General features: G+C 46.4%; 1 protein-coding gene across 3 annotated transcripts in view; it reads left to right on the top strand.

Annotated features, from left to right (window-relative positions):
* The first annotated feature begins 351 nt into the window (after window positions 1-351).
* Window positions 352-26,611, top strand: part of myh11b (myosin, heavy chain 11b, smooth muscle) — a 194,896-nt gene continuing 168,636 nt past the window's right edge. For 2 of the 3 annotated variants that reach the window (XM_086000802.1, XM_086000801.1), the window contains exons 1-2: window positions 353-459; window positions 7,910-8,274. In XM_086000802.1, the coding sequence (XP_085856928.1) occupies window positions 7,927-8,274 (348 nt within the window). In that variant the 5' untranslated portion in view covers window positions 353-459; window positions 7,910-7,926. Of the gene's footprint in view, window positions 460-7,909; window positions 8,275-26,611 lie in introns of all 3 variants that reach the window. The other variant, XM_086000803.1, reaches the window with a different exon arrangement.

Genomic DNA, 26,611 nt, shown 5'->3' with positions numbered 1-26,611 from the left:
AATAAAATGCCTTTTATTTCTGTATGTCAACAAAATCCTTTGACAAACATGAAGGCTGCAAACCACAAACGGGAAGTTATAATGTCCTTCTATGGGAAATAAGAGTAATTAGCATAATTACGTGACGTATAGTAGATTCCTACATATTACTAATTGTATTGTATTTTATATTGCCATTACGCAACTTTACTAAGACGTGAAGTATGAAAAAGGTTGATAATATAATCTCTTTTAGAGATTTGCTTTTTTAAAAGAACTAGTGGAATGAAGTAAGTTACGGAGTTTTCCCAGATGGGAGGAGCGACCCCGCCCCATGTTAAGACCAGGCGCTCTTGTTAAATACTGAGAATCGGGGGCACTGCTTACTCGGGCTCTTCCGACAGTGTGCGAGTGTGTGGTTCTGCTCCTGGGCATTCACATTCGGACTCTAACCCAGCTTTCGTATACGGCCAGTCTTCAGTAAGTATTCAGGACAAACTTGAGGTTTCATGCGTGTTATAGAATTAAGCTTTAAGCAAGGATTAAGAGAATGGCACGCTGTTATACTGTACTGTGCATGTGGTTTTTAGTTTTTCTACAAATAATGGTCAGGAGTAAAGTCGAGCCAATACTATAACTAGTACAGTAATCAGTAATGGTTATAGTGGTGAGATAATTAGTCCGTAGTAATAACAGTGATCAGTAATAGTCAGCGGTGGCTGATACATTGATCGGTAATGGTTACAGTGATTAGTAGCAATTACTGTCAGGAGTGATAATAGTGATCAGTAATAGTCAGTAGTAACTGGTACAGTGATTAGTAATGGTTACAATGTGCAGTATTTACAATGATCAGTAATCATTAGTGATCGCCACTACCAACTGTAATGGTTATACTGGTCGGTATAGCTACAGTGTGTAATATTTACTGTAATCAGTAATAGTTACAATTGGTAAAAACGCATATAGTAAACTGCAATGCTTCCACCGAGCGCTGGGTAATACTTGTGCTAAGAGGAGTAGTCTGGACCAGATAACTCCATACATTAAGTGTAATCTGGACATTGCCAACAATGCAAAGACGCGCTTTACTTTAATTTCTTTACATTTTGAGAACCCTAAATAACTACAGTTTTTAAAAATAGTCCGGTCAGGGCACATAAACTCAGATTAACTCTGTGGGTGTGGAATTGTGTACAGAATGGAATGAAGTCGGAATACAGTTACTTTTTCACGTTCAAAAACTGCACCTCAGAAAAAGGGCGGCAGGAGGCAATGCGGAACTGAATGGGTTCTGTGAGCGAGTACAGGGAACCGCTTTGCACACTTTACCACACCCAGTTTTCCCATGTTCAGGTATTTAGCGACGTGTTTAGCTTTCACTGAAGGTCGAAACTGTAATAATTCAGTTTTTAAAATGTGTATGTATAAATCTGCCCAAATCCGACCTGACAAGTGCATCCTAGTCTGAGCTAAAGGGAAAGTTAGATTTTAATTTAAAGCGGGGAATTGGACCAGTCCGCATCTTGTTAAGGTGTAAAAAAAACACTCAGCAATTGAGCTGCGAAGTTATTTTGCAGTTAGTCACTGTTTTCAGTTGTACCTGTGAAGCGCTCACCTGTAAGCTGTACAGGCGGCACGGCAACTCCAGATATCACATCAATGGACTGGATCAAACCCGGAGCAGATTGCTCAATATCTGTAATGTACAGAATGTAGCAAAGCGACTCTGACAGTTGTTAAGCAGCGATCGGATGACCATGTTAGCTGTTCAGGAGCGTGTCCTTATTTGATTAAAATACCACTTGTTTACCAGTTTGACGTAAATCTCAAGCCTTTCATTATATTATTCCCTAAAAGGCGTTCAGCTCGATTTGTTTGCCGCTCGCTGCCATTACGTTTCTCAGTAATCACTAGTTTGTGGAAACATAACCATACATGGTAACAAGTGGCGTGGAGGTATGGTTTATATTCTATATATCATTCACATCACACGGGATTTAAATATTTAAAGTTTCACAGTAATACCATGTAGGTCTGCAATGTCTGAGGAATCACATCGGCAACCTGTGCACATGTAACAGGGTACCGCTCTGAAAGGGTACAAGCTTCCCCCCTCTCGCCCACCCTCTTTGAGCATTAAGGTATTTTTAATTGTACATTCACGATAATCGGTGACTTCATTAAGCATTCTCTTTTTAAACGCAGTTTTTGAAATGTTGTTTCTAATTTGTCATGACGTGGAACCGCTAAGTCAGAATATCTTCAAAGAGAGGATTACTGTCAGAACGATATGTTCAGAATGTTGGCGTGGAAATAATTCACAATTTTCAGAGTTCAAGCACTCGGGTGTACAAAAGCTTTGGTAGTCCCCTCCCCTTTGCATGCTGTTAGATCAGGAACATTGGACCGAATGCAGCAGGTTTCTCAAGTCTGATTCCTGCCGCCCCCCCCAAAAAAGCCGTGTTGGTTTAGAGCCAAAACTGTCCACACGCACTTTCCAGGAGACGGTTTATAACAAAAGTACATGGTTATTTTCAATCGAGCTTTTTGTTCTAAACAGCGAGGCTGGTTACGTTGCGGTAACCGCTGAATGGAAGGTTGTTGTTGCACTACTTTGGGTGCGCAGTTTATATAACTGGTGTGCCAGAGCCCAATCTGATGCCCAAACGGAATAAAGTCAAGCCGCGTGAAGCGTCCTTCGGAGGGCTGTCTCATCTGACGAAAGGTCATCGACCTGAAACGTTAACTCTGTTTCTCTCTCCACAGACACTGCCTGACCTGCTGAGTGTTTCCAACATTTTCTGTTTTTATTTCATACCAGTTTGAGTTGGCACCAACTGCAGTATGACTCCAGGCCAGGGCAAAGCATTTAAAAAGTATCCCGAGAGTGCATTGGACTGCCTGTAAACTTTTCAAACTTTGTATCGTGTCTTTTTAGTAGGAAAATGGGTTACTCCCATCCCATCCACGCGCTAAACATTAAACATAGTGGGACAGGAAGCAGAACTTTGCCCGTGTCCAAACATACATGTACAGTGACTTTGCTGTGACCAGAATGGGTATATAGTTTGTAATATAACGCTGACTGGGTACCACACTTAATAGACCAGCCTGAAACCACAGCCACAGTATAACTGCCGCTCAAGCAGCAATCAACTGAACCATTCTAATTCCACTTTGTATTCTAGCAGGAGAAGACACTTACGCAGGCAAAATCCGGCACCCTGCACAGTGTTAACAGCACTTCATATATGAGCACAAGAAAGCACAAACACGGAAACTCCAATTGTATCTATTAAGCCCATCTGTCGTCATGAAGTCTATTTGATCTCTGAACAAACGTTCCTGCAAACTTTGTCCCTGACCCCAATAGGTAAATCAAGCAAACTTTAGAATAGCTGCATAATCTTACAATCTATATAGATCACTTGCCATGATCTCATGGTCCCAGCAGTTTACAAATCGTCAACATTCAATCTTCTCAGTCTTATCCTTATAACCTTCAGCCACATTTCTAACCAGCATTTGTTCAGTCCCTTTTTAAATGTGTTAAAAGGCACATCATTAGCCGCTTTATCTGGGAGTCTAATACTGTTGTGGATTTGTAAAAGGCAAGTTGTGTCTGACAAATTTAATAGAGTTCCTTGAGGAAATATTGGAGTGTATTGATAAAGGAAATGTTATGGATGTGTGCTTGGATTTTCAAAAGGTGTTTGATAATGTGCTACATAGGAGGCATGTTGATAAAATTAAGGTACATTGTATTAAATGGAGTGTGATAGCATTGAAAGAAAGTTGGCTAAAGGATAGAAAACAAACAGTTGTGATTAATGGATGTTTTTCAGACTGGAGAGATGTGGTGTTCCCCAGTGGTTAGTATTGGGACTATTGCTCTTTTCAACAAAAAATATATATATTATAAATAAAACTGATCTGGACTTGTGTATAAGGAACACCATAAAAAAGACACAAACATAGGGGAGTATGGGGACTTTAAGAGACTTCAGAAGGACATGGATGTCAGATGAATTTTAATGTAGAGAAATGTAAGGTGATCCATTTTGTGAGGAAGAATAAGGAAAGGACATCTGCACTAAAGAGTAAAAATTTTACAAGGTGTAGAGGAGCAGTGAGACTTGGGTTCAGATACACAAGTCTTTACAAGGTGTAGAGGAGCAGTGAGAATTAGGTTCAGATACACAAGTCTTTAAAAGTGAGAAGATAAGTTGATAAAAGCTGTAAAACACACGGGATCCTAGGTTTGATAAATAAGGTCATATTGTATGAAAGCCAAGAGGTATTGTTGAACCTATACAAATCATTGGCTAGGCTGCAGTTCGACAATTGTGCCCAGTTTTGCGTGCCTTACTTTAGGAAGGATGTTAAAACATGGAAGCAGTGCAGAAGAGAGTCACCGAGATGACACCAGGGATGAGAGGCTTTAGTTACAAGGAAAGACGAGAGAAACTAGGGCTTTTTTTGGTTAGGCAAAGAGGGTTAAAAGCAGATCTAATCAGCTTGTTCAACAATATGAGATGTTTTGATAAAGTAAATTGGGAAAAACTATTCAACTGTTTGAAAATCAGTAACTCGAGGATATAAATTTAAGATCATCACCAAAAGAACAATGGGAGAGGCTGGGAGAATTTTTTTTTAAGCAGGAAGTTGTTAGGCCATGTAATGCCCTACCAGAAACAGGGTGGAAGCAGAATAAATAACCCCTTTTAAAAGGATAGTAGTTGAAAAATACAATTTTTTAAAAGGTTTGAGGAAGATGCAAGGGAATAGGACTAAATGGATAGCACTTTCAGAGAGCTGGCAGAGGTGTGATGGGCTGAATGGCTTCCTCTTGTGTTGTAATATTCTATGATTCTATATGCACAATACTGAGGATAAACATTCCTTCCAATCTTGCTTGAAATTTGTTAACTTTATAATGTGTCCACTTGCCAGCTGAGGTGAAGCATGCAACATACACAATAGCCTGGAATAATCCAGACCAGATTATTGCTTTTAGTAATGTATTTTAACATTAGAACTATGAGCCATCTCCACCCATTCTTCCCTGTGGCTTAATACTTCCAATTTCCACCTGTAATTGGGCTATGGGCAACTTTACAATGGCAATCAATGTTCGTCTCTCATCAACCTACAGGAGGTATTAAAGTGAGCTGATCTGACCTAGGCTGTTTTGCTTGCTTGAGATGCTCTCTACGAAGAGCAGTGGCCGAAGATCTGACTAAGGACTGATGATGCACACCTTTCTGAATCAAACCAGGGCACGTGGAGTCAGAAGCTGCTCTGGGGCATAAACTCACACACATTTGGCTGAACATTAACTGAATGAGCCAGTAGTGACCCATGCCGGAATGCTAAAAGTTTGAATTTGAGTTTATTGTAAGAGTTGCTTTTTGCCCAGGGTAGTATCCCTTTTGTTTGAGGAGTACTTACTCTTCCTTACTATACTGCTTACAGACAAAAAAGTAATTTAAAAAAAAAACATACAAATCTGGAGAAATTGAGTTGCTGGATGTGCAAAACTTTAAATGTGTGCTGTCTAAGTAAGAGTTACATTAACATGCAGTCTCCAATTGCTGCAAAGTAGTGGAATCAGTTAAGTTTGAACTCTGCTGGAAATGCAGCACTTTCCTTTTAAACAACCATTGGAAATCTGAATGCATTTCTCTTGTTTTAAAGCTCCCCTGTTGGCCTCATCATGGATTAGTTTATCAAAATATTGAGGTGAAGTTGAAGAGGTCGGGTCACATTTCAGAGCTGGAATCTTATTGAAACAACCAAGCATTAGTACATGTGGCAATGTGCCCTCAGTACAGCATTAGGCATTGTCTGTGTATATATAATCATTTTATTCTACACAGACAGACTATATATATCCCTGTCTGTGTAGAATATCTATTTTATAAAATGGCTAATAGTACCTATTTTTTCCTACTGTTTACAATGAAATGTAATTGACCTCCGTTTCAGTTACTTATCAAGTATATGTACAAAACACTGACAAATATAGAGTCCAAAGGATCGATTTATTTACAGTCACCAAACAGAAATGTAAGTTCTGTCAAACTTGATTTGATACAGAAAGTATACTAAGCATAATCATCAAATGGTGTTGACTATGTGATTTTATCTATTTGGACATTTCCCCCCAAAAAACTATAGCTGCCAACTGTGAAAACCACCTTTTGAACATACACAGCTAATTAGTGCAGGATAATACATCCCATTTTATTCTCCTCAAAATCTTAGCACTTATTTGTACATTCTGATCCTGGAAGATGCATAGTATTTCCATTCTATTTTTACACTTCCATTGTCATATATCTCATTGGTCTACAAATTGCACCATGGCATACTAGTGTATAAACAATGATGAGTTTGTCTGAAATTCCTTCCTTGCTAATTTAGAAGATGTGTTACCAGTTTAAGATTAAATAGGCTAATGCCTCTGCTAAATAGCATAGGGAGGAATTTCAGGCAATTATTACTACCTCATGCTGTAATTTCACGGCCATTGTTCTGACTAATCACGTATCCACCTGTGTGGACAATGTACTCTAATAAGACAATAGGCATTATTTTAAAGAAGGCAAGTAAAACCGCAAACTATAAATTATGCAAAATACTGGATAGTTAGAAATGAATTATGACATTACTACATCACGGATTGGTTTGAATCTAGTGCTTGTTTAGACCAATTCAACACAGAATTATACTGCTAGCTCTGCACCGCTCTATGGCCAGGCAAAGGCAAGCTCTGAGTATGCATGCCTATATACATGCGCACAGAGCTTTTCTCAATTGCCTCCAAATGCTGGCTTTTGCTAACATTAAACAGTTTAAAACTGAAGTTAAAAACTGAAAGAAAGAACCAGCTGGTCCCTCAAGCCTGTCCTTCCCACATGGTGTAATGTATACACCACATTAAATCCACCCCACCCCGCTAATCTTCACATGCATGCAATCTCTTGGGAGGGGAAACAAAATAGAAAAAAATATCTGAGACCAATTTAGGTAAAATATCTGGGGAAATTCCTCTCTAACCCCTGCAGGCAATCAAGCAAGTTTCAGGAGACAATCTACCTTCTATAACTCTCAGGATCTTTTTGAATACTTGCAGTGAATCCACATTCACCTCATTGCAATTGATTGTGATTATATTCATTTCAAAGCATTGGCTCTATTGATTTCATTCTCAAATGACACCACACTCTTTATATTAGTGCAAAACTTCATGTTGATGCAAAATGCGTAGCACAACTGGGGTTGCTACAGTTGGTCTGAGCATTTCTGGACAAAGGAGGTGAAATGTCAGCCAGGATTACTCTTCCTGATGCTATCCAGTGACCATTGCTGAAACACAGGTGTGGATGTCAAGTGAAGGCAGGATTATGCTAAGCTGCCATGGTAAAATAAATCAATCAGTGACATTCACTGCCCAGGATCACATAGAAAGATTAGTCACTTGGGCAAAGTACTGAAGGGCTGCTGCTGCCTTTGGAACTGTATTACAGCATAAGTTATCACCTACAGATACAGAAGAGGTAAGAGGGGGTGGAAAACCTGAGGGGAAAATAGGAGGAGAAAAAAATTACATTGGATGCATGTAGAGTAAACCAAATTGCAGGATGAATGGAAACACATTGAGGTAAAATTTTGCCTTCACTGTCTGGGCAGTAATCTTTCAGAGTGAATTACCCGCTCAATGTAGAACCCGACCCATTTTCATTCCCTTGAAATAAATCAATTGAAAATCAAGTTGGTTCTACATCAGGTCATCGAGCTGCTTTGCCAGATTAAGGCCCAGGTAGGGAAGCTGAAAAATTATCCCATTATTATGTTAGTTTGTGCTTAGGTTTTAAATCATTAGAATAATGTGAAATTAACTTTTTAAAAATTCTTTTGCTAGGTCGTTACTAAGACATAATGGCACAGAAGCCTGGCAGCCAGGGTGGAGATGCTGACTCGTTTCTCTTTTTGGATAAAAACCTCAACAATCCACTAGCCCAGGCTGACTGGTCAGCTAAGAAATTGGTCTGGGTGCCTTCGGACCGCAATGGCTTTGAAGCTGCAAGCATCAAGGAGGAAAAGGGGGATGAAGTTACTGTTGAATTGATGGAAAATGGAAAGAAAGTTAAAGTTAACAAAGATGACATCCAGAAGATGAATCCCCCAAAGTTCGCCAAAGTTGAGGACATGGCGGAGCTGACTTGTCTGAATGAAGCATCAGTGCTGCATAATCTGAGGGAGCGCTACTACTCAGGACTTATCTATGTGAGTAAACTATTCACTTATATTGAATGTTTTAAAGCATGCTCAGCAGAAACCCTCTAGTAGTCTTGACCAAACATTAGATGTGGCACATTAAAACTGACAGAGTGGAAATGGAGTAATTCCTACAACTACAGTTGTAACACGGTTCAGAAGCTACTGTGTACAAGGAAAAATTCTTAATCAATTGAAACTCTAACCTACAGACACTTAAGGGCTGAATTTTCATTCAGGAGTCGGGTTGGAGGCAGGACTACAACTTTCGGGGTTGTAGTCCCGCCTCCATCGAGATGCGGCCAATCCATGCGATTTTTAACTTGATTGACCTTGTTGAACCCACCCAGCCAGCTCAGCAGGCCAATTAAGGGCCACCCGTCAACAGGTGATGTCACAGACTGAAATTTCATCTGTCAAGACGTTTTGACAGATGAAATATCAGCGTTTCACAGCTGTTTGAAGCTGTCAAACACTGACAGTCTTACTTCTAACATGAGTCCTTCTCCACAGACTCGGTTAGAAATCTCTCCTGCACAGAAAGCTGCAGGCTGTCACTTTTGACAGTTCGCAGCCATTCTGCTTTCTGTGCCGGTGAGATGAGGGACTCCCTGAACCTAAAGGAAGGAAAACTGAAAAGGTAATTTAAACTTCTTTAATCACTTTAGACACACCAAACACACTTACCTTAGCACTCATGCACACATCACTCACCTGAACATCGACATCTCGATCCCTCCAAGCCCTTCAATCCGACGGCCCAACTCCTCCAACTTGGCGTGGTTTGGAGCTGTTGGGAATCCCACAGTTCAAGCTTAAAAATAGGGATTAGGCTAAAAACTGCCTGTTAACTACCTGTTAACAGGCAGTTAATTGGCACGAATCCCTTCCTGCCTCGGGGAGGCGGGTCCCAGTGCGGGGTGGGTACCCACCTCCTTTTGAAACTGGCATGGAGGCGGGTTGGGGGCGGGAAGGTGTCGGGACCCCCGATTTCAAGAATTTAACCCCCTGCACGCCTCCAATCCCGACTCCACGGCAAACTGAAAATTGAGCCCTATGAGGTTGATTTTCTCTGTCTGCTTGGCAGGAATGGGCAATAGCATTCCGACAATTGGGGTACTGAATTTACTGCCATTTCAGGCAAGCACCTCATGCAAATCAAGCTGCTATGACATGCATAGGACCCCAACCCAATTGTCAGGTACCAATGGCAGAGCGTGCTCCAGTCATTGGTATTAGGCGTAGAGTGGCCGAATCAGCGGTCCTTAAAGGGACAGCTGTGAGCCACTCACAAAAACACGAATGTTCCCCTCTGCCCACAAAAACCTTCCTACCCAATGTCTGCTCCTCCATATTCCCCCTCCCATGATTGTCTCCCCTACTTGACTTCCAATTTGCTGCTCAGCTCTGCGAAGGAGCGGCTGGATTTTCTGCCACCACTACCCCGATCGGCAAGGTACCTGTGAGCACTCTGCTCAGCACTTGTAGTTGGCCAATTCTATGCAAATAGAGCCCGACCGTTACAATGGCTCGGGCCTCTCACTGAGGATATCTGCCCAACATCCACTGAAAGTTAAAATCGGTTCCCAAGTGGCCCAGCTGCAATACAATATTTCAGCAGAGGGTATCTGTCAACCATTGTAATGTCAGAGAAGTAGTTCACACTTCCTGATCTATCTTTGCCAATAGACTGATGACAGCTTTCCACAAGCAATCCATGAAATTAATACATTTTGTAAGTTTTAAACTATTGGGTGCATTACAGATATGATGCTGTCTGTTAGCTGAAACATTGCAGTATTCGTGACTGTCTTCATGGGAAAGTCTTGAAGCAAGAAACTTTATAGGTGAAACAAAGTGGAAAATAGTCAAACATGAGTGAAGTAAAGATCATGCAAATTATGGAGTAGTCTTGCATGTTCTGTGGGAGAAGGGAATGGGATAGGGCTATGAGGATGAGAATGCACCTCTAGAAATTACATCAAAGTAGGGTCGTTAAATCAATAATGTGTTAAACAATGGCAAGTGGATAAACAACAGCTGGAAATATATTTTTGGTCTCGCCACTCCCAACGTGAAGCACTGGTTAGCCAAAATGCAATGATTATGGGTACTTGGCTACTAAAGATTACTGACTTTATTACAGTTAATTAGCAAGATAATGAGGACTGTAGTATTTCACCAGATCACTAGATGAGGAAGGTTATCCAATCAATCTTGGTTCAACCATTCCAAAAAGTACACCTACAGCCATCAAGTGTGCCATGCAATCTGGTCTTTAATGACCATAAGGCTTTTACCTTGACTACATTTTCTGGAAGTCCATTTCAAGTGTTGGTTACTCTTTGTATTAAGAAATTCTTCCTGGTATCAGCCTTAAATTGATTGAGAATTGGTTAACGGACAAAAAACAGAGAATAGGAATAAATGGGTCCTTTTCAGGATGGCAGGTTGTAACTAGTGGAGTGCTGCAAGGATCAGTGCTTGGGCCTCAGGCATTTACAATCTATATCCATGATTTTAGATGAAGGTATGTTAGCCTTTGTTGCAAGGGGGTTGGAGTACAAGAGAAAGGAAGTCTTGCTGCAATTATATAGGGCTTCGGTGAGACCACACCAGGAGTACTGTGCACAGTTTTGGTCTCCTTGCCTAAGGAAGGATGTACTTGCCTTCGAGAGGGTGCAACAAAGGTTCACTATATTGATTCCTGGGATGAGAGGGCTGTCCTATGAGAAGAGATTGAGTAGAATGGGCCTATATTCTCGGAGTTTAGAAGAATGACAAGTGATCTCATTGAAACATATAAAATTCTTACAGGACTTGACAGGGTAGATGCTGAGACGTTGTTTCCCCTGGCTGGAGAGTCTAGAACTAGGGGTCACAGTCTCACGATAAGGGGTTGGCCATTAGGACTGGGATGAGGGGAAATTTCTTCAATCAAAGGGTTGCAAATTTTTGGAATTCTCTACCCCAGAGGGCTGTGGATGCTCAGTCGATGAGTATATTCAAGACTGAGATCACTATATTTTTGGGCACTAAGGGAATTAAGGGATATTGGGATAGGGCGGGAAAGTGGAGTTGATGTAGCAGTTCAGCCATGTTCCTATTGAATGGTGGAGCAGGCTTGAGCGGCCATATAGCTTACTCCTGCTCCTATTTCTTATGTTCTAAATTTGCCCTTTACTGACTTCAACCTATGCTCCTTTGTCCTACTGACTTGGTTTATCCTGAAGTAATGCTTCACGTGTACCTTTTTCTATATCGTTTAATATTCTATGTAAGGTGCCTCTCCTCCACACCCCAGTCACCTATTTTCAAGACTAAAGAACCCAAGTTTCTCCAATCTGCTCTCATTATGCAGTCTTCTGATCCTGGTGATCAACCCTGTCGCTATTCTGTAGATCATCCCCAAGGCTTCAAGGTTTCCTTCATGTCTCTGTGATCACAGCATGCGAAGTGGAGTCTGACCAGAGACGGCAGTTTTAGCCTAACTTCCTCTGATTTGTACTCTGTTGATTCAACAGCACAGATCAGTATCCTGTTTACTTTTGTTAATTGCTGCTCTACAGTGCTTTGGCGTACTGAGTTAACACTCCTAATCTCTTTCATCACTTTCATCACGTACGAACTGGGGTCAAGCATGGCTGTGTCATTGCACCAACGCTCTTCTCGATCTTCCTTGCTGCAATGCTCCATCTCGCCCTAGGTAAGCTCCCCACTGGAGTGGAGCTAATTTACAGAACAAACGGGAAACTGTTCAACCTCCGTCGCCTCCAGTCCAGATCCAAGGTCGTCCCATCCTCTGTCGTCGAATTACAGTATGCAGATGATGCTTGCGTCTGCGCTCACTCGGAGGTCGAAATCCAAACCATCGTCAACACCTTCACCGAAGCGTACAAGAGCACAGGTTTTACACTAAACATCCGTAAGACAAAGGTCCTCTACCAACCTGCCCCTGCCACACAGTACTGCCCCCCGATTATCAAAATCCACGACAAGGCCTTTGACAACGTGGGCCACTTTCCATACCTCGGGAGCCTACTGTCAACAAGGGCAGACGTCGACGACAAAGTCCAACACTGCCTTCAGTGTGCCAGTGCAGCCTTTGGTCGCCTGAGGAAGAGAGTGTTTGAAGACCAGGACCTCAAACCCAGCACTAAGCTCATGGTCTACAGAGTAGCAGTGATACCCACTCTGCTGTATGCCTCAGAGACATGGACCATGTACAGCAGGCACCTCAAAGCACTGGAGAGGTACCACCAACGCTGCCTCCGCAAGATCCTGCAAATCCATTGGCAGGATAGGCGCACCAACATTGGTGTTCTTGCTCAGGCCAACATCCCCAGCATCGAAGCTTTGACCACGCTCAATCAGCTCCAATGGATGGGTCACATTGTCTGCATGCCCGATACGAGGCTCCCAAAACAAGTGCTCTACTCGGAGCTCCGGCATGGCAAGCGAGCCCTAGGTGGGCAGAGGAAATGCTTCAAGGACACCCTCAAAGCCTCCTTGAAAAAGTGTAACATCCCCACCGACACCTGGGAATCCCTGGCCCAAGACCGCACAAAGTGGAGGAGAAGCATCCAGGAAGGCGCCAAACACCTCGCGTCTCTTCGCCAGGAGCAAGCAGAAGCCAAGCGCAGGCAGCGCAAGGAGCGCACATCAACCCAAGCACCCCACCCGCCCCTTCAACCACCATCTGCCCCACCTGTGACAGGGACTGTAGGTCCCGCATTGGAATCATCAGTCACCTGAGAGCTCATTTTTAATGTGGAAGCAAGTCATCCTCGGTTCCGAGGGACTGCCTAAGAAGAAGAGAATCTCTTTCAAACTTGCTGTTCGCTATATCTACACGAGAGAGAATGTGGTCCAGCTAAACCCACAGGCAAGCAATCCCAGCAAATATCTGCTGCCGATCTCGGCCACTGACCCTGCCAGAGTATCCAGGGTTGGGGGGTAGTCATCAAAGTCGAATGCCCCTGGTGATTGTGAAATAAAGCAGCTTAACGATTTGCATCTGGCCTTATCTCAGTAAACTTTTAATCAATCCACCTTTTGGGAAGATTAGAACAACGCACGTAAGACACATACAGAGGATTACAGTATCCAGTCCACATAACGGGTTCTCATTGTTACACTCCTGGGTCATACTTTTTTGTATGTCTAGATATTGGGTAGTGTAAGTAAACTCCTAATTGTAAGCGGTGCAGGGTCCCCTTACAAATCAGACCATTGACCGGTGACACTTAACATCAAGGGCAGACCCCTAAGTCTTGTACAAGTGCAACAGTACCTCTTTGCTTTTATATTCTATGCCTTTTAGATGCAAAACTAAGAATTCTACTAAGCACCTTGGGACATAAGATGCTATATAGATGCAAGTTGCTGTAAGGCCTTAACTATCTCTCTCTTTTTATGGCCTTATCTACTTGCACTGCCACATTTTGTGACCTGTATCTGGACACTAAGATCACTCTACTCCTCTGCTCCACTTAAAATCTTACAATTTAAGGTGTAATTCCTTTTCCTATTCTTACCTCAAATGTATTATTTCCCATTTTTCTATGCAGCAGCCATAGCTGAGGAAATTTGTCAAAGGCTTTCTGAAAGTCCAAATGCAGTACATACTCACCCCCTTATTAAGTGTATCATAGATGAGAACCAGATCTGGGAGGGGTATATTATTACATATTTAAGATACTTTCCATAACCTGAGGGGCAATGCTTTAGCACTTGCCACCAGAATAGTGTTTTTATTCCACTCTAACTGTAGTCCACAGAACACCTGGAGAAATGGTGTACTCTCCTTTAATGCCATTTCTCCAGGGTTTCTGTGGCTCCTCCACTGAAGGTATGGGGATGACTAGGCGAGCCCCTGTGGAAATTCAACCCCCAGGTGTTGGAGGCCATCAGACTTCTGTTATCATTTCCTACAATGTACCTTTTATGAAGACTGTTGCCATACCAACTTCATTTAATAAATCAAACTGACATTGGGAGCATCTTTGAGCCCCTTGGAAGGAGAACACACAGCTGTAAGATATCAGGGACTTCAGTTAGGTGGAGAGACTAGAGAAGCTGTGATTGTTCTCCTTGGGGCAGAGAAAGTTAAAGGGAGATTTAACAGATGTTCAAAATAATGAAGGCTTTTGATAAATAAGGAGAAACTGTTTTCACTGGCAGGAGGGTCAGCAACCAGAGGACACCGATTCGAGATAACTGACAAGAGGGGAGATGAGAATTTTCTTTACACAGCGAGTTATGACCTGAAATGCATTGCATGAGAGGGTGGTGGAAGCAGATTCAACAGTAACCTTCAAAAGTTTGCAGGACTATGGGGGGAAAGTGGGACGAATTGGATAGCTTTCAAAGAGCTGGCACGAATGGCCACCTTCTGTGATTTAAGATTCTTGTCCCTACATTACAACAGTGACCACACTTCAAAACTACTTGATTGGCTGTAAAGCGCTTTGGGATGACCTGGGACGGTGAAAAGCGCTATACTGTATAAATTACTTGTTTACTTCAGGCGACTCCACAGTAACAGAAATTCCAGCCCTTACAAGGACACACATGGAACCGTGCATCTGAGTATTTGAATCATTTTGTTCTGATTGCATAGTTTATATTATAACATGCACATATAAGAAGATTACAGTACAATTATACATTTAGGGTACTTTACAAGAAAACTAACAGAATTTGCTATAAAACTGAAGCAGTGCGAACAGTATCTAATATTAGTGGTAGCGCTTGAAGGGTTGACTGCTCATAAAAGGGAAATATGTAAGTAGATCACAGCGAAAGGTACCGATCCAGTTGTCTTGCAGTTCATGGAGCTTATTATTATAACTTAATAGGGAATTTAAACTTTGCTTGTTGCTGCCAAACTCTCCGCCAGTGTTATGGTTGGGAAACTTCCAAAAGGATCCGGATAGCTGAACATGCTACAGCAAAGTTCAGGGACTTAGGGAGTAGATAGTCTTCCTGTTATGTGAGTAATATTCAGAACTATTTCAGTGCAATATTAACATTGGTCATGAAAGAAGAACCAAATAGGTTAAGTGTGCAAAACTTCAGAAATTACATAAACAAAAAATGTGTTGGTATCAGTGGACATTGAATAAAATTAAAAGCCAACATAAGTTTAAAAGAAAAAACTGCCCCACGCTCTGAACCCACCCATTTCTTTTTTTTAGGTTAAAATTTCCCCCATAGAATTTCAGTAGAAGCAGGCAAGGATTCATGTGTACACAGAGCTTAATAAATTGCACTAATCAAGCTTGGGGCTGATGCATTTTACTGTCAATATTAAGAATGTGCTTACAGAAATATCACTAAAGCTTCTATAAGTTGCGCTGAGGATAACTTTAATGAAAATAGGCACACACACTGATTGGGGGGACAGTCGAATAGAAATTGCCGACTAGCCTCGGGTGTGGCTACAGTGACCCCATTTTAGCCACATGCACTAATTTTAATAGAAAATGTCTTTCACACAATACTTTGTGTATATATTTACTTAACAAACATCTACCATCATTCAGTACAAAACTTTGTAGTCTTTCTCTTTCACCAGAGTTTGGAACTCTGGCATGAATTTATTAGACACAGTACATCATAGTGCAGCTTCTAGTTTTCTGCCCAGCAATTGCGAGCAGTACTTTGGCTTCACCAGAGCGATTACTGAGAATGTTGATTCACACAATGTGACACCTCAGACCCGCCCCTGCTCTCCATCCAGAATGCAGTTGGATGTTGCTTTCCCTTTGCCATGAGCTGCCTTTTATTGGTTGGTTTGCATTCTTCTGCTGGCCTGGAGCGGTTATTCCGATCAGGCCAAACTAACTACGATGACAGCTCCCCCAACCATACAATGTTGCTGGTGTTTCCATGGTGCTGAAGTCTGGCATTTTTCACCCATGTTGCACACCATGTTAGTAGACAACCAATAAGCAGTAACCGAGGAAGTGAAGCACACACAACAATCAAAAAACACTTGAACGCTCTGCTTTTCATTTTACCAACAAATACGCAAAAAGGTTAATGTACACATGCATATTCTGTATTATTGAATCTGATTTCACCACCCTTTCAAGCAATACATTCCGCTGAGAAAATAAAATTCTCCTCATCTCCCACCTGGCTTTTTTGCCAATTATCTTAAATCTGTGTCCTCTGGTTACTGATCCTCCTGCTAGTGGAAACAGTTTCTCCCTATCTACTCTATCAAAACTCCTCATAATTTTGAACACCTCCATTAAATCTCACCATAACCTCCTTTTGCTCTATGGAGAACAACCCCAGTTTCTCCAGTCTCTCCACATAACTGAATTCCCTCATCCCTGGTACCATTCTGGTAAAGCTCCTCTGCACACTCTCCCAGGCCTTAGCATGCTTTCTAGAGTGGGACACCCAGAATTGGACACAATACTTTAGCTGATGTGTATTCTATTTATATAACAAGAATATAATTTTGTTTCAAATATGGAAATTTTAGTCTGTTTCAGTGGGGATTATCACAAGCACATAGGATGCTTTAGTACTTCCCATTATACATATGCCTCCAAACACAAATGGCAACAATCTTAAAAAATCTCCTTAGCAAGTTTGAAGTACTGCATCCATACGAAGATAAGAACATAAAAACAGCCCATCAATGCTCACTATCCATTAGGCAGTGCAACCTCATGCACACCCACTGCAATCACTAGTCATGCTAATTACTGGGACCTCATTCCATCATCATTTCTCCTCCAAATCTTAATATTGTACTTGCGTGAGTGAATCTGAACAATTGGATCCATGTCATCATAGCAGGAATATGTCGATAAGTTTGCCATCATACAATTTAAGAACAGAAAGACCCCTTTTGTGGCTTTGTTCTCCCACAACAGGTCACAGTAAAACACGTGGAATCACCTGATTATATCAGAATTGGTTGATATCAGTCAGTTTAATTTTAAAAATAATATTGGGGATCATCCCTATGAGACTCCTATATATTAATCAACTCTAGTCATAGTACAATTAAAACAGTGTTTGAAAGGCTCACATCTGGAACCTGCTGACTTAAAATTGTCAAATAGAATCATAGAATGGTTACAGCACAGAAGGAGGCCATTTGGCCCATCGAGCCTGTGCCGGATTTCTGCAAGAGCACTTCAGCTAGTCCCACTCCCCTGCCCTTTCCCCGTAGCCCTGCAAATTTTTTCCCCTCCGGTACTTATCTGATTTCCTTTTGAAAACCATGACTGAGTCTGCCTCCACACCTCCACTACACTTTCAGGCAGTGCACTCCAGATCCTAACCACTCACTGCGTAAAAAAGTTTTTCCTCATGCCGCCTTTGGTTCTTTTGCCAATCACCTTAAATCTGTGTCCTCTGGTTCTCGACCCTTCCGCCAATGGGAACAGTTTCTTTCTATCTACTCTGTCCAGATCCCTCATGATTTTGAATACCTCTATCAAATCTCCTCTCAACCTTCCCTGCTCCAAGGAGAACAACCGCAGCTTCTCCAGTCTATCAACGTAACTGAAGTCCCTCATTCCTTGGACCATTCTTGTAAATCTTTTCTGCACCCTCTCTAAGGCCTCTGCATCTTTCCTAAAGTGCGGTGCCCAGAATTGGACACAATATTCCAGTTGATGCCAAACCAGTGTTTTATAAAGGTTCATCATAACTTCCTTGCTTTTGTACTCTATGCCTCTATTTATGAAGCCCAGTATCCCGTATGCTTTTTTAACCGCTTTCGCAACCTGCCCTGCCACCTTGCATTAAATTTCATCTGCCACATTTTACCAGCCTGCCTATGTCCTCTTGAAGTCTATTGTAGGAGTCTCTGCACTCCTAACACAGAATCTATAACTTACTGGAAGTTAACAAACTGAATTTATTGTCTAAGAACTTTCCAAAACAAGAAACTACAGGAGAAGCTCAAAACCGGTCTTTTCTCTTTCAATCCACACGAGGACTGACTGGTCCCACCCTCTACCTCTGATGTCATGACGTCATCACTGTGATGAAATATGCCATTCATCAGGCACTCTGTATTCTCTGTGTTTGATTGTGACTGTGACAAGCAGGGGAGTTTAGTTTCAGTTTCATTTCCTTACCTGTATTGTATTGTGTAGGGCTCCGCCCATACCTGGCCCCTACTTAAGCAGGCCCCAGCGTGTCTCACAGGCAGTACAGCAGATCTCTGGATGAGAGACACTTCTCCACTGTGTATTACTTTCTGAGTTAATAAAAGCCTTGCTTTGCTCCGTTAACATAGAGTCTCGGATTCATTGAGGCACATCAATTTTATTAACTCAATTTTCAACGCAATGGATCAACTCTTGAAACCCGAACGTTTGGATTTGGACCCGCATGCGTCGGACGCATCGGCACGATTCGGACACTGGTTTAAGTGTATGGAATTCTTCCTGGACAATTCTGCAGCCATCACAGACGCTACGGACGCTGAAAGTATGAAACTTGGAATCCTGCGGAATTGGGTAAGCCACCGGGTTTACCCCCTCATCCAAGATGCCGACACGTACCCGGCCGCCTGCGACATCCTAAAGGCGCATTACCAGCAGCCTACGAACGAAGTGTACGCTAGGCATCTGCTCGCTACTCGCACACAGCGACCTGGGGAATCGCTGGATGAGTTCCTAGTCACCCTGAAAATGCTTGGCAAAGACTGCAAGTGCCAAGATGTAAAAGCCGCAGTGTACACTGACGAGCTTGTTCGTGATGCCTTTATCACAGGCCTCAGCTCCACTTACATCCGGCAGAGACGACTGGAAAAAACGGGATTGGACCTGAAACAGGCTGTGGACACAGCGCGATCCCTGGATGTGGCCCAGAGAAACTCGGACGCCTACTCTTCGGCCCACACCGCCATGTGTGCACCAAGGGCGCCGCCATCTTGGAAGGCATCTTCCCAGCCCGACACCGTCGGGGCCCCGCTCTCCCCCCAGAAGCACTACGACAGCCGCGACGCGTCGGGGCCCCAACTGCTACTTCTGCGGGCAGCCGAAGCACACCAGAAACCTGTGCCCGGCGAAAGGCACCACCTGCTTTAAGTGCGGTAAGAAGGGGCACTTCGGGAAGGTGTGCAGAGGGAACTCCGCTGGAAAACCCGCCGCCGCCGTGGGAGCGGCCATCTTGGACGCCATCTTGCCCGACCTCGTGGGGTCCGCCATCTTGTCAGCAGACAGCGTGGACGCCATCTTGTCTCGATCAGGGCCCTACAGTGGCATCAGTCACAGTGGACCAGACCAGACCGCACCCGCTATCCAAATCAATGGTGGACATCGAGGTAAACGGGTGCGGGGTTAAATGTTTACTTGACAGTGGAAGCACGGAGAGTTTTATCCACCCTGAACTAGCACAACAACTCTCTAACGGTGGTCCCTGCTCGGGGCACCATCTCTATGGCTGATAAAACCCAGACATCGACCATTATGGGTTACTGCGCGGTACAATTGTCCGTTAACGGAACTGTATACGATAATTTTAAATTACTAATCATGAAGAGTCTATGTGCGAGCGTGATCTTGGGCCTGGATTTCCAGTGCCACCACCAAAGCATCACGCTCAATTACGGTGGGTCCCAGCCGCCCCTCAGTGTGCGGTCTGGCTACCCTGAAGGTAAAGCCGCCTTCGCTATTCGCGAACCTTACTCCCAACTGCCGGCCAATAGCGACCAAAAGCAGGAGGTACAGCTGGGAGGACAGGCGGTTTATCGCGACCGAGGTGGACAGGCTGCTGAGGGAGCGCGTTATTGAACGCAGCAACAGCCCGTGGCGCGCCCAAGTGGTGGTGGTGAGGGGTAGCGAGAAGAAACGGATGGTGATCGACTATAGCCAAACGATCAACATGTACACCCAACTAGACGCCTACCCGCTACCCCGCATATCAGAAATGGTGAACCAAATTGCCCAATACCGGGTGTTCTCCACCATCGACCTCAAGTCAGCGTACCACCAGCTCCCTATCAGACCAGAGGACTGCCCGTACACTGCCTTCGAGGCGAACGGACGCCTCTACCAATTCCTCAGAGTCCCCTTTGGGGTGACGAATGGGGTCTCGGTCTTCCAGAGGGAGATGGACCGCATGGTCGATGACCACCACTTGCAGGCAACCTTCCCCTACCTCAACAACATCACCATCTGCGGTCACAACCAGCAGGATCACGACTCGAACCTCGAGAGGTTCCTGAAAACCGCACAAAAACTCAACCTCACTTACAACGAGGACAAGTGCGTTTTCAACACCACGCGCCTCTGCATACTAGGCAGCGTGGTGGAGAATGGGGAAATCGGACCAGACCCCGACCGACTGCGCCCCCCCCCCCCCTATGGGAGCTGCCCCTGCCCAACACTCCCAAAGCCCTGAAAAGGTGCCTGGGGTTATTTTCTTATGCCCAATGGGTCCCCAACTACTCCGACAAAGCCCGCCCCCTCTTGAAAGCATCCTCTTTTCCACTCTCTGCTGAGGCCCACGCCGCCTTCAAAAGCATTAAGCGGGCTATTGAGCGGGCCACGCTACAGGCAGTGGACGAGAACACTCCCTTTCAAGTGGAAAGTGATGCGTCTGACTTTGCCTTGGCGGCCACCCTCAACCAGGCGGGGCGGCCCGTAGCTTTCTTCTCGAGGACCCTCCAAGGGCCCGAAATCAGACACTCCTCCGTGGCAAAGGAGGCCCAAGCCATCGTGGAGGCAGTGTGCCACTGGCGCCACTACCTAGCCAGCAAACGCTTCACCCTACTTACCGACCAGCGGTCGGTAGCGTTTATGTTTAATAATAAACAGAAGGGGAAGATTAAAAATGATAAGATTCTCAGGTGGCGGATCGAGCTCTCCACCTTCGAGTATGACATCATTTACCGGCCAGGGGCCCTTCACGAATCCCCCGACGCCCTCTCACGAGGGATGTGTGCCAGCGCCACCGGGGATCGGCTACAGACCCTCCACAACGACCTCTGCCACCCAGGGGTCACACGGCTGTTCCACTTCATAAAGTCCCGCAACTTACCCTACTCGATTGAGGAAGTTCGGTCTCTGACCAGGAACTGCCGCACTTGCGCTGAGTGCAAGCCTCGGTTCTACCGCCCAGATAGAGCCCACTTAATCAAAGCTACACGGCCCTTTGAGCGGCTCAGCTTAGATTTCAAGGGCCCCCTCCCGTCAGTCGACCGCAATGTTTACTTCCTGAACATTGTGGACGAATACTCCCGTTTCCCATTCGCCTTCCCCTGCCCAGACATGACCAGCGCCACGGTCATTAAATGCCTCAACAGCCTGTTCTGCCTGTTCGGTATGCCGAGCTACATCCATACGGATAGGGGGGCGTCCTTCATGAGTGAAGAGCTACGCCAGTACATGCTGTCCAGGGGGATCGCCACGAGCCGTACCACCAGCTACAACCCCCAGGGTAACGGCCAGGTGGAGCGAGAGAACGGGACAGTATGGAAAGCAGTCGCTCTAAGGACCAAGGGCCTCCCTATCTCCCGCTGGCAGGAAGTCCTCCCAGATGTGCTCCATTCGATACGGTCGCTATTGTGTACTGCCACTAATGCCACGCCTCATGAACGAATGTTTGTCTTTCCCCGGAAATCCACCTCAGGCGTATCCATGCCGTCATGGCTCGCCACCCCAGGTCCAGTATTTGTACGAAGGCATGTGAGGGGCCACAAGACAGACCCTCTCGTGGAGTCAGTGCACCTACTCCACGCCAACCCCCAATACGCGTATGTCCGGCACGCCGACGGAAGGGAGGACACCGTGTCCATAAAAGACGTCGCCCCAGCCGGTAACGACAACAGCAACAACGATCACAGCAACTCTTACCCACCCACTATCCTTTCATCACCCTCGGAAGAACATTGACCAACGGTGCCCCCACCAACTACCCCTTCAACAACCCTGGCGAGGCCACCGGGGACACCCAGCCGACACCCGCGGCACCACAACAGCTACGTCGGTCACAGAGGACTATCAAACCCCCGAACAGACTAAATCTGTAGAAGGGGTGAATGTGATGAAATATGCCATTCATCAGGCACTCTGTATTCTCTGTGTTTGATTGTGCCTGTGATTGTGACAAGCAGGGGAGTTTAGTTTCAGTTTGATTTCCTTACCTGTATTGTATTGTGTGTAGGGCTCCGCCCATACCTGGCCCCTACTTAAGCAGGCCCCAGCGTGTCTCACAGGCAGTACAGCAGATCTCTGGATGAGAGACACTTCTCCACTGTGTATTACTTTCCGAGTTAATAAAAGCCTTGCTTTGCTCCATTAACGTTGAGTCTCGGATTCATTGAGGCACATCAATCACGTTTCCCGCTGAAGGGGACGTCACGTGACCCACGTGATGACGTCATCGCGTCAGATTGCGATGTTGTCGATCTAGCTCTGTTTAACCAGAGCCAACTTGAAAGGTAATAACATTGGTTACAGACAATTAATGCTAGAGGTAATAACATTGGTTACAGACAATTATGTAAGTCACTTAGTGGTTTTGCCACATACGCCCCCCCAGAATTGTCTTTAACGAAAAGAGTCAATCGCTGAGGAGGTCGGACAAGTCTGTTGGACCGACTCCGAAATTCCCGGAGGGGAAAACGCTGAGCAGGCGGCGAACTGGTAGGCGGTACAGCGGTGTCAGGTGTGGTAGCGGCCGGCCGCGGCGCAGAGGCTGCGCTAGCTCGATCGGTCGTTCGAGGTCCAGGTGCGCAGGCTTGAGGCGATCGACAGAGATGTGATTCGGTTTGCCCCCGACGTCAATCACGAAACTCTTGTCCCCTGCCTGCAAAACCTTGAAGGGTCTGGCATACGGCGGTGCGAGCGGGGTACGATGGCCGTCCTGGCGCACAAACAAGAACTTGGCTTTCGACAACTCCCCCGGGACGTTAGACGAAAGCAAACCGTGCTGTGAGGTCGGAACTGGGTGGAAACAGCGGGCTGCATCGCAGAGGGTCTCTCTTTGTGTGGCCACAGACCATGGTCGCGTAGGTAATGGCAGGAATTCACCTGGGACTCTAAGCGGTTGCCCGTAAACGATCGCCGCCGCCGACTGGAGAGCTTCCTTCGGCGCTGTGCGGAGTCCTAACATCACCCACGGTAGTTTGTCGACCCAGGATGCATCCAGCAGGCTGGCCTTGAGCGATGCCTTCAAGGAGCGGTGGAACCGCTCGCACAAGCCGTTCGCCTGTGGGTAATAGGCCGTAGTGCGGTGGAGTTTAACGCCCAACACGGAAATCACCTCGTTCCACAGTTCGGACGAAAATTGCGGCCCCCGATCCGACGAAATATCCGCAGGGACACCAAAACGGGCTACCCAGGACGAAACGAAAGCTCGAGCAACGTCCGCAGATGTGGTGGACGTCAGGGGAACTGCCTCCGACCACCTCGTGGTGCGATCCACCATCGTCAAAAGGTACGTAAAGCCCCGGGAAGGTGGGAGTGGTCCCACTAAGTCGATGTGAATATGATCAAATCGCCGTTCCGGGACCTCGAAGGTGGCGAGCGGGGCTCTGACATGGCGCTGCACCTTTGACCGTTGGCAAACAACACAAGTGTTCGCCCAGTCCCTGACGTCCTTGCGTATTCCCCTCCATACGAATTTGGAGACCAGCAGTTTTTGCGATGCCCGCACCCCAGGGTGCGATAGGCCGTGTAAGGCGTCGAAAATCGTACGACGCCATTTAGATGGGACGATCGGACGGGGTGCACCCAGTGAAACGTCGCAGAGCAGAGTGGTACCTGCGGAATGGAAAGGCACATCCCTCGGCTGGAGGCTGTTTGGAACCAAACAAAAACCCTGGGTCTCCGGGTCGTCCGCTTGGTCAACTGCCATCTGTGCGTAGTCAATGCCCAATTGGACGGCCTGGACGGCGGCGTGGGATAGGCAATCGGCGACGACGTTGTCCTTACCGGCCACATGTCGGATGTCGGTGGTGAACTCCGATATGTACGTCAGCTGCCGTTGCTGCCGAGACGACCATGGTTCCGCAGACTTGGCTATTGCAAACAGCAATGGCTTGTGGTCGACAAACGCGATGAAGCGTCATCCTTCGAGGAGGAAACGGAAATGGCGGATGGCCAAAAACAAAGCCAACAGCTCTCGATCGAAAGTACTGTACCGGCATTCATGCCGTTGTAGCTGGCGGCTAAAAAAGGCCAGGGGTTGCCACGCGCCGTCGACCCACTGCTCCTGGACGGCCCCCACCGCGTAGTCTGACGCGTCCGTCGTGAGAGCGATGGTGGCTCCCGGCAGGGGGTGTGCTAACATGGTCGCATTGGCGAGTGTGGCTTTCGTCTCCTCGAGCACGATCCATGTCCTGTGACAATACCACAGGGTCCTTTCCCGTCGAGCCCCTGAGGGCCTCATATAGAGGACGCGTGAGCTGTGCAGCCCTGGGGATGAAACGATGATAGAAGTTAACCATCCCCAGGAACTCCTGTAAAGCTTTCACGGATTTCGGTTTCGGGAACGCCGCAATTGCTTCCACCTTGACCCGAAGTGGCGTTACCCCCGTGGGGGTTATGCGGTGGCCCAGGAAATCCAGTTGCGATAGGCCGAAACGGCATTTGTCCAAGTTAACGATGAGGCCGTGCTGCTGAAGCCGTCTGATAAGGACCCGAAGGTGCTCGAGGTGTTCCTCCTTGGAGGTGCTGGCAACCAGAATATCGCCCAAATAAACAAACAGAAAGTCAAGGTCCCGCAGGACTGGATCCATGAGGTGCTGAAACCCCTGTGTCGCGTTCTTAAGCCCAAAGGGCATTCGCAGGAATTCCAAGAGTCCAAAGGGGGTAATTACTGCTGTCTTTTCAACACCCTGAGGGTGCACCGGACGAGGTTGATTTTGGAGAAGATGGACGTCCCCGCCAAATGTGCTGAGAAGTCCTGTATATGGGGAATGGGGTAGCGGTCGGGCATCGTTATGTCGTTGAGGCGGCGATAATCCCCACAGGCCCACCATCCCCCGCCGGGTTTGGGGACGATGTGGAGCGGGGAGGACCAGGGGCTACTGGACCAACGGATGATCCCCATTTTTTCCATCACGGCGAACTCCACCTTTGCTGCTAGCTTACTGGGCTCTAAACGTCGTGCCCTGGCGTAAACTGGCAAGCTGGTAGTCGAAATATGGTGCTCCACCCTATGCTTGACGGTCGGAGCCGAAAAGTTGGGCTTTGTCAGCTCGGGGAAATCCTCGAGGAGCCGGGCGAAATCGTCGGGCTGCGGCCGCGCACATGAAATAGTGTGTGACGCAGCCGTGCTGCACGTCCCCGAAATATCGTCGAGCGTGGCGGCGCGAACGAGGCGTCGATTTTTCACGTCCACCAACGGGCCGTTGGCACCTAAAAAGTCAGCACCCAACAGGGCCTGAGAGATTTGAGCGGTGATGAAATTGCAGCTGAAAAACTATCCACCGAAACATACTCGGACGAGGCGCTTCCCGCAAGTGCGGATCGAACCCCCCGTTGGCCGCTTGCATAGGGGGACCACGGCTGCCGGAGCGAAGGTCTATGATCGAGGCGGGTAGTATGCTGCATTGCGCCCCCGTGTCGCATAGAAAACGACGGCCGGAGATGGAGTCGATTTACGTAGGTGAGATTCCCGGAAGCACCGTTCGCCGCCGCGGGGGAAGTACCGGGACCGGCGTGCATGACTCGCAGCGGTCTATTCGACGGTCTGGTAACGAAAGTGCACGGCGAGCGGCAGCAGCGGGCCTTCGGGCCAAAACGCGCGTGGTAGTAGCAGAAACCGGTCGTCGGAGGCGCCTTTGTCGGAGCCAGGGCCGGGCTCTTCGTGGCGGGGCGTTGCGCGAGGGCGCAGTATTGTTGCCGGACCGCGTAAATCTTATCCGCCTCTTCGGCGAGTGTGACGCAGTCTGCGGTTTCTGCTCGGGCGAGGGACGCCTGTACTTGCTCAGGAAGTTGAGTAAGGAACCGTTCGCGAAACAGAAAGCACTGGGGCTCGGACCCCAGGAGAGTCAGCATATGACTCATCATTTCCGAGGGTTTGGAGTCTCCTAACCCTGGTAGAGCCAGTAAATGGCGAGCGCGCTCCGCTTTGGTGAGACCAAATACCTGCAGCAATCGTGTCTTGATGGCGACATGTCAGCAGTCGGAGGACTCTCCAGCAGGCTGATGATTCTCGACGCCATCGAGCTCTCGAGGGCGGAGACCACGTGGAGATATCTGGTCTGATCCTGAACGATGTTGCGGAGCTCAAATTGCGCCTCGGCTTGCACAAACCAAGAGGCTGCCTGTTGTTCCCAGAATTGGGGGAGCTTCAAGGCCACTGCGTTGGCCTCCATCACTGGCCTGTGTTCGGTGTTCACCGTGAAAAA

The sequence above is a fragment of the Somniosus microcephalus genome, chromosome 11 (genome assembly GCF_052327205.1).
Source record: "Somniosus microcephalus isolate GS21.2 chromosome 11, FLI_Smic_1.0, whole genome shotgun sequence".
Lineage (NCBI taxonomy): Eukaryota > Metazoa > Chordata > Chondrichthyes > Squaliformes > Somniosidae > Somniosus > Somniosus microcephalus.
This window is presented reverse-complemented; position numbering and strand designations above follow the sequence as displayed.